Here is a 10,698-nt window from a genome sequence, read left to right on the forward strand (position 1 = left end):
AACATGGGAAATCCTTTGGAAGTCGAGGTCTCGTCCACCTTGTCGCTGGAGGCAGAGTCAGACTACTCATATCATCGTCCAGCTACCTCCTCAGGCTCTTCAACTGCAATCGACGAAAACACCTCTCTTCTTGACGCCGAAAAGGCTGCGCTGGTAGAGACTGAGTTCGGCCAGCAGACTGCTCTACCTCCTACTGATCAAGGTATTCGAGCATGGCTCTCTCTTACAGGTGCCACCGCAGGAATGCTCACGACCTTTGGCTATGTCGTCTCCATCGGAATCTTTCAAGAGTATTATCAGACACACCAGCTCTATAACTATTCGCCCTCAACAATATCCTGGATAACCTCGATGGAGATTTTCTTGACCATCTTTCTCGCCTTTGCTGTTGGAGCGGTCTACGATATTGTTGGACCTAAGCCATTGATCATTCCTGGAACCATTCTTATGACTGTTGGCATTATGCTCACGTCAATTTCATCCACATATGCCCATTTCATTCTTACTCAGGGAGTTCTTACTTCAATTGGCGGAGCGCTTATATTCCATGCTTGCGCACCTGCTATTTCGTCCTGGTTCGACAAATATCGTGCGACTGCGTTTGGTATTGGCAACGCCGGATCTGCTCTCGGCGGTGTGATTATTCCCTTTATTTTCAACAGCGTAGAGCATAGCGCTGGTTTTGGCTGGGCTCTTCGTGCAATTGGATTCGCGTTACTTGCGATTTCTATTGTTTCTTGTCTATTAACGACTTCTCGGGTCCCACCTCCGGGATACCACAAAATCGACGTGTACAAGATTTACGTTACTCCTTTCCACTACCGTCCCTTCACCTTAACTACTATCGGCATTTTCTTCATCTACTGGGGTGTATTTGTTCCCATGAACTTTATTCCTGCTCATGCAATTTCGAACGGCATTTCTCCCGATCTTGCTTCATACCTAATTGCAATTTTGAATGCTGTATCGATTCCCGGCCGTATCATTCCCGGCATGTTTGCTGATCGTCTGGGTCGCTTTAATACTTATGCGGGGTGTTCAATCATTTCCGGTATTCTCACGATTGCGTTGTGGATTCCAGCCAAGACACCGGCAACTGTTGTTCTATATGCTGTGCTATATGGATTCTTTTCCGGTGCTGCGGTTTCCGTATGGCATTCTGCTATCGCCGATATTACTCCTGCAGCTGAAATCGGAGCTCGACTTGGAACTGTCAACACAGTAATGTCCTTTGCAACGTTGTCTGGCGGTCCTATTGGGGGTGCTCTCATCACTGCTGCAGGTGGGTCCTACTATGGCACTGCCTTATTCGCAGGTATCGTAATGATTATTGGTGGCTCGTTTGTCTTTGCAGGAAAAGTCTGTCATACGAACGGTAATTGGTGGACACGAAACTAGAATAAAAATAGCTATTACACAGTCTTACGCCCTCATATTACAACATTTTATGTGATCTAGTTTGTCCAACTAACTGTATTATATATATATAAGTATAACTGTATATAGACAAAAATGGATATCATATTAATCTTCAAATCAAACTTTTTTGAAAAATGAATTGATTTTATTCATGCCACTCGTATCTACCTTCCGTAACTGTTTCACACCTTTGCTGCTCTTCTTTTTCGGTATTTGTAATTTTGCCGACTTTTTTTCAGACTCGCGGTCTTGGTCTTCCAGAGTACGGGAACGTTTATTACGACCAGAAACCATCTCATGCCGAGCGAGCTCTTCTTCTCGCTGTTTGGCCACTTTAGCTATGAATGCATCCAATTGTAGTTCTTGTTCTCTGTAATGAGGTTCTAGTTGAACGGTGAGGTCATGCGGGATGTAATTGATGATTATTTTTTTTGCGACTCGTTCTCTGGCCACAATTTCCATTTTCTTTGTCTCTTCATCTTTTGACCGACAGCCAAGCATTTTGTCGATATGCTTACGAACAAGCGACTCTGGTAAACTTTGCGCCATCTTTTTGATTTTGGCCAACAACAAACGCACAACTTTCTCTTCCGACAGCCGATAAAACAACTCCGTGCCTATTTCTTGAAGGTCGGAGACTTTATCTGCAGATTTCTCGAGAATCATGGCGACTCGATCGATATCTGGAAATTCAGCTGCTAATGAGTCGGAAATATCATCCCAGGATCTAAATCGCGGATACATTTTCCGAAGTTCAGGGATGATAAAAAATACAGGATCAACCGGGGTGGCTAAGTGTAACTTTGGACTAGACTCAACATGCCCGTCATCGCCTTCTTCGGGTCGCAAAAGAATCGAATGAGGTGCAGATAAAGATGATCCATCAACAACGGTAAATTCGCAGATTTTAGTTCCGGCTACTAAATATCGTGTTCGCGTTCCTGTTCGCGGATCAGGTAAGGTAAGAATGACTATTTCAGTCTCCGGATCAGCATTTTCAGGACATAACAATATCATATTAGCTTTTTCTTCCTCTGAATATATTCGCGACTGCCCATGGAATTAGAAGTAGAATTGATTTGGAAATACAAAAATTGATCACGTGATTAACGCGTCTTTGGGAGTTGACGCGACTGAACGCGTACTTTAAGGAGCGCTAGGGGAAATATCAATTCGAAATTTAACTGGTTGAGAAGCTGGAATTTTAGCTGGCGAGTAGGATGATAAAGAACAACAATTATGGTGCAGAATGGAGCTTGGAAGAAGAAGAAGGTATAATCGTATCAACATGACTGGTTTGTTCGGAGCTAACGCATATAGAATTGGCGGCACTTGAATTAGAACGGATTAGGTTACAGCAACAGCAAGTTGAAGCCCGAATTCGCTTATTAAAAGCGAAACAAAACCGGAAGAGGAAGCCATCAGTTGTTAATTCTTCAGTTGTTCCCGCGACTCCGAAGCGCTCAAAAAATCCATCCATAGCTACAGATATAGCTGATGAAGATACTCAGCCGATCGCTGATCCGTTCTCAGATGATGATCAAATGAATGTTCCAGATTCAGTCGAACAGAATAAAATTGCAAAAATCCCGCTCTCTGCATTAACAAATCATGCATTGATGTCGCCCAGTGGATCGCACGAGAATCTAGCTGATTTCGATCTTGAAAACGATGATGAAATCGAAATCGAAAGCCCATGGAGTCCAAGTCCGAACTCTCGAACCCGGCAACGCGATGCAGAAATCATATCGCGACGACGAATCAGTGCGATTGCTTCCTCTCTAGGTCCGACCAATTACACGACATCCAAGGATACCGTCCTCGTGCCTAAATCACCTTCGCCGAAAAAATCAGGGAATTCACTTCTCGCGCGAACCCGCCTTGGCCTCGAGAAACAGCCGGCTCAATCAATCACATTAACTCGCAAACCATCAAGTGGTATAAGCATAACGTCTTTTGACCACGGCAGTCAAGGCTCATCGGATAAGCTTGGTTCAGCGCCATCTGCGGATTTGAAATCATCTCGCTTAGCGCGTGCAGATCAGCAACGTTTAGATGCCGCTGCCGCTCGGGTGGGAACTGTTTATAGCGGTATTAAAGATTCAAAACTGTTATCTGGTATCAGTAAATCCAGAATTGCGGGTGCAGGGTTGATAGAAGAAGCTACACGACAAGACGAGGACGCAGACAAAATTTCGAGTTTTGCCGATGGTTGGCTAAAGATGAGGTCGAAGCAGCGGGAAAAAAGACAACATAGCCAAGTTGATATGCACGAGAAATCATCCGTCACGCAAGGTAAACTGCTGAACAAAAGAATTATACCAGAAATTTTGCATCGGCAGACTGAAAAGAATTCGAACCATGTCGATTCGTCTAGTGATTTGAGCGAAATCCGGGAAGGCCATAAGTCAAGCGAAACCCCACCTTCAACTCCACCCGTTCCTGAAGCATGTAAGTCTGTTCTTCCTGCTCATATTCAACCCACTCAGCATATACAATACGACATAGAACGCTATGACCCCTACTCTAAGATCCATCTTGCCAACCGCCGAATACCTTCATCTGAAGTAGATAAGGCTATGATTGATGTCCAGGCATTCACTGTATCCACAATATTTGCAGAGATCCATCCTCCGGACTATTTGTTACCGGACTACGCTGATTACGCGGTATTTGGTATCATGGCAAGAAAGAGTGAGGTTAAATATTTCAAAACTCCAGAAAAATTTACGAAGCCTGCATTTCAGCAGTATCCCGCAAAAATATCTACCCAAGATGAACAAAAAACGATTTCGCAAGCCATTAACGAGCCCAATTACGGAGTCAAGAACGGCCACTACAATGCTTTCAGAAAAACTAACGTGAAAGCAAAACAAGATCTGGTCGACGACACTGACGAAGAGCAAATGAAAAAGAAAAGATACTTCATCTTGACTTTGACTGACTTGTATACTGAAATAGATGTTTTCGTCAAAGGCAGTGACCTAGATAAATATTTTCGGATTCGACAAGGTGATTTGGTCGCAATTATCAACCCTGGCATCTTACCATCTCGCGCGTCCGATGCAAAATTTAGAGCTGGAACGGGATTCAAACTACAAGCTGCTGGCGAACCGGATAATGCATTACTTGAGATTGGCCGAGCAAAGGATTTTGGACTTTGCAAAGCTATCACTAAAAAGGAAACTCCGTGCAAGAATTGGGTAAATTTGAAACGCACAGAGTACTGTGAATTTCATCTTGAGCTGGCAGTAAAAAGAACTTCAAGTCGACGTGCTGATATTAACAAAGGGTAAGAAGCTGTTTATTCATATGTGCTCTATGTCACCTAAGGCTAACAAACCCTAAGAACACAGATGTTCTCACCAAAGAATAGAGATGGTAGAATGATTTTAACGCGCAATGCCAATGGCTATGAAGGGTTATTACCCAACAGTCATACACCTAGACTTGACAAATCTTCTGGCGGAAGAGTTTTTACAGGTCAAGTCCAGAATGAGGGTCATAACTTGTTTGATATGCCCATGAGGACTACCAACCGGCCGTGGTGATTTGACTCAGGATTTGGTTTGTGATTCGAAAATCTGAATGTATTGTCAACATATCAGCCGACTGCATCTGATAGAATTAGAAGCCTACCTTTTGTGCTAGATCAGCCAGTACTCTTGCGCGATCTTCTCGGGGTAGTTCGTAAAATACTTGTGCCACAGATTTCCCTTTTGAATCTCGAATACTACCGAGTTTCGCTCCGAGTGCTAAACCGGCAAGGGCTCCAGGTACATTGGCAATTGTGAATCCCAGCACAGACCCTGCTAATCCGGAAGCGACCGTGTAGAACTTACCTGTGGACTGTTGAGATGCATTATTGGCCGTCGCTGATGACTGTGAAGTAGATGCCGACCCTGGCGATGACTCCGGGACATCATCCTTAGGATACGCACCTGGGAAAAACTCAGTCTGGTCGAATTTAGCGTCGGAAAACATCTCCTCAAATGCCTTCATAAATTCCTCTCTGTATTCTCTGTCCCGCTCCTGATCTGTGGAGAAGTACGTCTGTTCATTAGCGTACTGGTTCCGATTTCTATATTGCTCGTCGTATGTTCTTTTGCGCGCTGGATCACTCAGAACATAATATGCATCTGAAACAGACTGAAACTTAGTCGTGGCTTCGTCGGATTCCTTCGAACCGGGGTTGAATCGGTCTGGGTGGGTAGCCAATGCTGCTCTGTTTGGTTCTGTTAATTTTCTTTCAATAGCCACAAACATGATATTCTTACTTCTTGTACGCATTTCTGATCTGGCTGGCAGTGGAGTCAGGTTTGATTCCAAGAACTTTGTAGTGATCTGGTAGGACCATTACAGGCGACAATATAATATACCAGGAGACAAATAAAAGAGTGCGGAGTTTATCGAAAAATCCAGCAAAACAAACAGAAGAGGAAGCTGTAAGAAAGAGTAGACAAAAAGTCCAGTTAATTAATACTGTGCCGAACAAGTATTGTATAGGTGTTCTCCCGAAGGCAGGAGGCTTAAAACTCTGACGTCAGTCCCGCGGATGATCTAGGTAACTTCAAATATCATTACTACGGACATTTGAGATGGAAAAATTAAGTTAGATTTAACTCTTAAAATAGAATTGAGAGATTCAACGTATTTAACGTATCAATACCAGATATTGATGTTCACAATAGCAGCCACAAATAGTATGCGGAAACAGCTCTCCATTGCGGTGATCCAATTGAACGCCCATCACGGAACAGATATCCAGAACACGATCAGACGAGCAGACAATCTAGTTTCAGAACTAATAGCAAAATGCCATAGTCGGGCAGCCATGGAGTCGTTAAAACCGCATTCTTCTTCTGCCGAGCAAACCGCTGTATTGGATGAAAAGGTAGACTCTTATGGACCAGTGAGTCGACAACGGGATAAGTATTTCCCAGATATATTAATACTTCCTGAACTGGCCTTTACCGGCTACGCCTATCCCTCTAAATCTGCGATTTCTTCAGTTCTTGAACCTACAGCTGGAGGGCCAAGCACACGCTGGTGTCAGAAGACAGCAAAATTACTTGGATGTCATGTTATTATCGGATACCCTGAACTGGCAGTTACAAAATCTACAGTTGAGAGACAGGACAGCCAAGAACTAGCAGATATCTATAATGCTGCCGTAGTGGTTGATCCATCGGGAAAGACAGTCTTTAATTATCGGAAACATTTCCTATACGAGGCGGATAAAAAATGGGGTGCTGTACCAGGTCCTGACGGCTTTGGTTATTTAGAATTGCAACTGGGTCAATTCGAATCAGATAAAATCAAGGTTGGACTTGGCATATGTATGGATCTCAATCCTCGCGAGTTTGAAGCTCCCTTTATGGCATATGAGTTTGCACGGTTCTGTGTCGACCGAGAAGTAGATCTTATTCTGATGCCAATGGCCTGGTTAGCTTCTGATTCAGATTCTGCGAGTGATAATCCAACAAACAATGATCCGGAAGCTGACATTCCGGAATTCGATACTGTTCGGTACTGGGCCACGCGATTGACGCCAATTATGGAGCAATATATGACCTCGAATCTGGAAAAGCAGAAAGCCACCTCAACTGCGTTCATAGCTTGTAATCGATGCGGAGTCGAAGATGGCCATATCGTATATGCTGGTTCGTCTTGTGGACTGTTGTTTAAGGAAGATGGATCCGCCCAGTTGATAGATTGCATGGGAAAGAGGAATGAGGGAGTCAAAATATTCACATTTTCTTTATGATTCACAATTCTTGCAGATATGAGTTTAATAATTCGCGCGCTGTTATTATTATTAATGAATAGACAATACAAATTAGACTAGTGCATTATTAGGAAAAGCGGAGCTGATTGAATACGTCACAGAGTCGTAGCAGGTTGTGAAGCTTTCTCTGTCCTTGTCGGACTATTCGAAGCCGATCGAGATTTTGATCGTGGTAAAAGCCATGTATCGTAATAATACTGTAACTCTTCGATACTTTCAAGAATATCGCTTTTCGCTGTATGATTGTACTGCTTCTTTGGTGCATTCGCATAGATATGGAAATCTCGTCGCTTGGCTAGTTCCTTAATAGTTGAAACATCCACTATTCTATAATGTAAGTAGTCAATTAGCTGGACAAGTTAGCTCAAATACTATGTTTAATTTCAGTGTTATCCATGTTTACCTTTGGCATGTCCTTCCGCAGAAATTCCTTATCCATATGAACAGAGTTACCTGTCAAAACGCCCTTTCCCTCGTCAACCCCGCATTTAACTCGCAAATATTCAATCAGTTCCTCTTCAACTTGAGCAAGCGTGGCTGTAGAAGCAAGAACTTTATCTGTCAATCCAGATTGGCCATGATGTTCAACACACCATTCATTCATGCAATCAAGAATTTCTTTTGGACAGGAGACGACTCTTTCGAACCCGTCTTGGTCCACAAGTTTAAGATTACTATCAGTCACAAAACACGCAATCTCAATCACCAAATCACGCTTCAAATCAAGACCGGTCATCTGCTGATATTAGTTTATTTTCTGTATTCAGCTCTTTCAGCTCACCTCGCAGTCTATCCAGACCAGTGGTCCATAATTACTATTTCCACGCTTCGCCATGGCCGGAATGTAATCGGCAAAAAGCTTAGTATTCTGCACTATCGAATATGGTCCTTTTAGGGCTGATCGTAATACACGAGACATATTACAATATTTTTCGCATATTCCTTCAAATCTCTACTCAGAAGTATGCCTGACTTTGAATTGTCCCATTGGGAGCTCCAACATGATTACATAATGCAGTTCTCCCAAAGAATGTATTATAATCCAAGTTCTAGCTCATATAACAGAATGACTATATGAATTCTTAATCTAAACAGACATTTTCATCTCAATTTTGCCCATTGGCTTATAGCCTACGATATCGAAATCCTCATACTGGAAATCGTCAATATCCTTTACGTCACGCTTGATAAATAGTTTTGGGAATTCGCGGGGAACTCGCTCGATTTGTGTGTTCATAGCCTCAACATGATCAAGATAGACATGAGCGTCACCAAGACAATGCACAAATTCGCCTGGGTTTAGATCGCAAACCTTTGCAATCATAATTGTGAGGAGAGCATAACTGGCAATATTGAACGGAACACCGAGACCCATATCAGCAGATCGTTGATATAGACAGCACGATAGTTCGCCCTTACTGTTTTCAGCGCCTTGGGGATAGCTCACGTAAAATTGTGCAAACATATGGCACGGCGGAAGAGCCATTTTTGGCATGTCTGCCGGGTTCCATGCAGAAATGATCAATCTTCGATCATATGGCTTATTTTTGATTTTGTCAATTAGTTCAGCGAGCTGATCAACTCCCTGACCAGCATAATCTGAATTTGAATCAATATACTCGGCCCCAAAATGACGCCATTGGAATCCGTACACAGGTCCGAGATCGCCAACTTGTCGTTGTCCTAGACCGACAGAGTCAAGATATTCCCGAGATCCATTTCCATCCCAAATATGGATATCTTTCTTTTGCAGTGTAAGCGAGGAAGTATCTCCAGATACAAACCACAGCAGCTCCTGAATAATTCCTCGGACAAACACGCGCTTAGTAGTGAGTAATGGAAAGGTATTGTCGCGTAACGAAAATCTCATCTGAGGTGGTGCAAAAAGCGAATAAGTGCCGGTCCCTGTTCGATCCAGTCGCTTTTCACCACGATTCAGAATCTCGCGACAAAGCTCAAGATACGCGTACTCTTCGGGGTTTGGCATCTGTTTTTTGGGAAGCTGACTTGGTCCTAATGGACTTGAAGGTGGACTGCTGAGCATCTCACGACTTATATCTGTAGACCCGCGCGATGATGGTGGTGATGAAGAAGAAGATGATGGTGGTGCCATATTGTATATGCAAACCAACTACTGATGCCTATCTAAATTGATAGAAAAGATAGAAGGTTTAGATCGTTAGTTTTGTTGAGACGCGTGACAACGCGCCTTCATAAACCCTACCCTAAATTCGCGTCAACTCGTCTTTTACGCGTAGCGCTATTGTAGAGAATAAATTATTTTAACCTAGATCACTAAAATGCATAACTTAAATGACTGAAAGGACCAACAAATGGCACAGGAAACTTTTTACATATATGCTAATAAACTCATATCTCAAAAAAATGATTAATGTCAAAACCTACGGAGCGGAGGCATCTCTTCCATATCATTAGTTGCCAGTGATAACAAAGTACGAAGACGAAAGGTGCCAGCATAAGCAACAAGCTGTAAATCTTCATCCAGAGAATAGAGACGATTAGAAGACATGCCTGACGAGATATTCCGGAAGCGATCTCGGCTGAGAGCACTGCTCTGGTGATGAGACGGATTGCGGTTCTCTTGGTGCTGATCAAAATTGCTCGGGAGACTCAGAGTTGACTCAGAGTCACTGGTGAACGAAAGGAGATCGTCATCGTTCTCATTCTCCTCAGAGAGGACTCCAGAGGTTTCAGTAGAAATAAAAACGGGATCACTATGACTTTCAGCATGGAGTATGCCACTAAGCCCATGATTGCGTTGCAGAGTACGAGAACCAGTATTGAGAGTCGAGGGGCGCGGGCCCGCGATGAAGGTAGTTTGTTCCGCAAAGACCGAGAGATAATAATTGTTTGAGTCTGTAGGATACGACAAGTAGGAATCTTCAAGCTCGCTTGGCAGCGGGAGTGTGTAAGCATCGACGTCGCTCTGATGCTCTTCGATTTCGACTTGATTTCTCTGCAAAGAAGCTGAAGCAGGCCTAATGAGTGAACTTGATTGATCGAAAGGTAGTTCTCGCAAACGTTCGCGAAGCCGTTGACGTAGGCCACGGCGTGTAAACCGCCGAGACTCGCGGCGAGGATGAAAGTTGTTCCGTTCGGCAAACTCGGTCCGGTCGACTCGTCCACAAAGCGGGATCAATGAAGGAAAAGTAATTCGCATTGCTGGCATTGATTAGATGATCAATATTTTGACACTGATTAGATTATCAATTAAACAGTAATACCGTAGTTGCTGAGTATGGGATCAGGGTGATGATGATTTGCAGAGTCGCCCAAATAGCTCGAAATTAATGACGCTTACTGTTGTTAGTGCTGAGTGAACAGAAGTCATGCTTGATAATTCTGAAAATTTCGATTTGACTGGTTTGACTCTGTCCTCAAGGTTTCTGCCCTGTTCTCAGTCCACAAGGAAGAATCCGCTTGATAACCAGTTCCCTCTCTCATCCTCACACAGTTGGCAAGGATTCACA

The 10,698-nt window shown here is 43.4% G+C and overlaps 8 protein-coding genes across 8 annotated transcripts; 3 read left to right on the forward strand and 5 right to left on the reverse strand.

The window, feature by feature from the left end:
- Nucleotides 1-243: 243 nt before the first annotated feature.
- Nucleotides 244-1,398, forward strand: V1516DRAFT_627449 (major facilitator superfamily domain-containing protein; the record flags this gene model as incomplete). The annotated part of the gene is made up of 1 exon (XM_066919792.1): nt 244-1,398. One exon carries the CDS (start codon nt 244-246, stop codon nt 1,396-1,398), a length of 1,155 nt encoding a protein of 384 aa, XP_066776347.1.
- Nucleotides 1,399-1,455: 57 nt separating this feature from the next.
- V1516DRAFT_678988 (ribonuclease H2, subunit B) lies at nt 1,456-2,470 on the reverse strand. Its single transcript, XM_066922832.1, has one exon. It carries the CDS (start codon nt 2,434-2,436, stop codon nt 1,537-1,539), a length of 900 nt encoding a protein of 299 aa, XP_066776348.1. The 5' UTR covers nt 2,437-2,470; the 3' UTR covers nt 1,456-1,536.
- A 198-nt stretch (nt 2,471-2,668) lies between these two features.
- Nucleotides 2,669-5,183, forward strand: V1516DRAFT_678990 (uncharacterized protein). The gene is made up of 2 exons (XM_066922833.1): nt 2,669-4,711; nt 4,769-5,183. Exons 1-2 carry the CDS (start codon nt 2,964-2,966, stop codon nt 4,968-4,970), a joined length of 1,950 nt encoding a protein of 649 aa, XP_066776349.1. The 5' UTR covers nt 2,669-2,963; the 3' UTR covers nt 4,971-5,183.
- On the reverse strand, nt 5,047-5,776 carry V1516DRAFT_665630 (DnaJ domain-containing protein; the record flags this gene model as incomplete). The annotated part of the gene is made up of 2 exons (XM_066920689.1): nt 5,047-5,644; nt 5,697-5,776. 2 exons carry the CDS (start codon nt 5,774-5,776, stop codon nt 5,047-5,049), a joined length of 678 nt encoding a protein of 225 aa, XP_066776350.1.
- Nucleotides 5,777-5,960: 184 nt separating this feature from the next.
- On the forward strand, nt 5,961-7,283 carry V1516DRAFT_678992 (carbon-nitrogen hydrolase). Its single transcript, XM_066922834.1, has one exon. It carries the CDS (start codon nt 6,098-6,100, stop codon nt 7,184-7,186), a length of 1,089 nt encoding a protein of 362 aa, XP_066776351.1. The 5' UTR covers nt 5,961-6,097; the 3' UTR covers nt 7,187-7,283.
- Nucleotides 7,284-7,302: 19 nt separating this feature from the next.
- Nucleotides 7,303-8,042, reverse strand: V1516DRAFT_627429 (ribonuclease H-like domain-containing protein; the record flags this gene model as incomplete). The annotated part of the gene is made up of 3 exons (XM_066919791.1): nt 7,303-7,557; nt 7,611-7,943; nt 7,989-8,042. 3 exons carry the CDS (start codon nt 8,040-8,042, stop codon nt 7,303-7,305), a joined length of 642 nt encoding a protein of 213 aa, XP_066776352.1.
- A 252-nt stretch (nt 8,043-8,294) lies between these two features.
- V1516DRAFT_626877 (thymidylate synthase/dCMP hydroxymethylase domain-containing protein) lies at nt 8,295-9,194 on the reverse strand (the record flags this gene model as incomplete). The annotated part of the gene is made up of 1 exon (XM_066919766.1): nt 8,295-9,194. One exon carries the CDS (start codon nt 9,192-9,194, stop codon nt 8,295-8,297), a length of 900 nt encoding a protein of 299 aa, XP_066776353.1.
- Nucleotides 9,195-9,602: 408 nt separating this feature from the next.
- On the reverse strand, nt 9,603-10,397 carry V1516DRAFT_686862 (uncharacterized protein; the record flags this gene model as incomplete). Its single annotated transcript, XM_066923685.1, has 1 exon — nt 9,603-10,397. One exon carries the CDS (start codon nt 10,395-10,397, stop codon nt 9,603-9,605), a length of 795 nt encoding a protein of 264 aa, XP_066776354.1.
- Nucleotides 10,398-10,698: the final 301 nt, after the last annotated feature.

The sequence above is a fragment of the Lipomyces oligophaga genome (assembly GCF_038497815.1).
Source record: "Lipomyces oligophaga strain CBS 7107 unplaced genomic scaffold V1516scaffold_6, whole genome shotgun sequence".
Taxonomy (NCBI): domain Eukaryota; kingdom Fungi; phylum Ascomycota; class Lipomycetes; order Lipomycetales; family Lipomycetaceae; genus Lipomyces; species [Lipomyces] oligophaga.

Bases quoted from the DNA above. Each gene is read 5' to 3' on its own strand.
- V1516DRAFT_678988 (XM_066922832.1), bottom strand. From the start codon at position 2,436: ATGATATTGTTATGTCCTGAAAATGCTGATCCGGAGACTGAAATAGTC.
- V1516DRAFT_678992 (XM_066922834.1), top strand. From the start codon at position 6,098: ATGTTCACAATAGCAGCCACAAATAGTATGCGGAAACAGCTCTCCATT.
- V1516DRAFT_678990 (XM_066922833.1), top strand. From the start codon at position 2,964: ATGAATGTTCCAGATTCAGTCGAACAGAATAAAATTGCAAAAATCCCG. The intron at 4,712-4,768 runs GTAAGAAGCTGT...ACAAACCCTAAG, and splicing joins CGTGCTGATATTAACAAAGG to AACACAGATGTTCTCACCAA.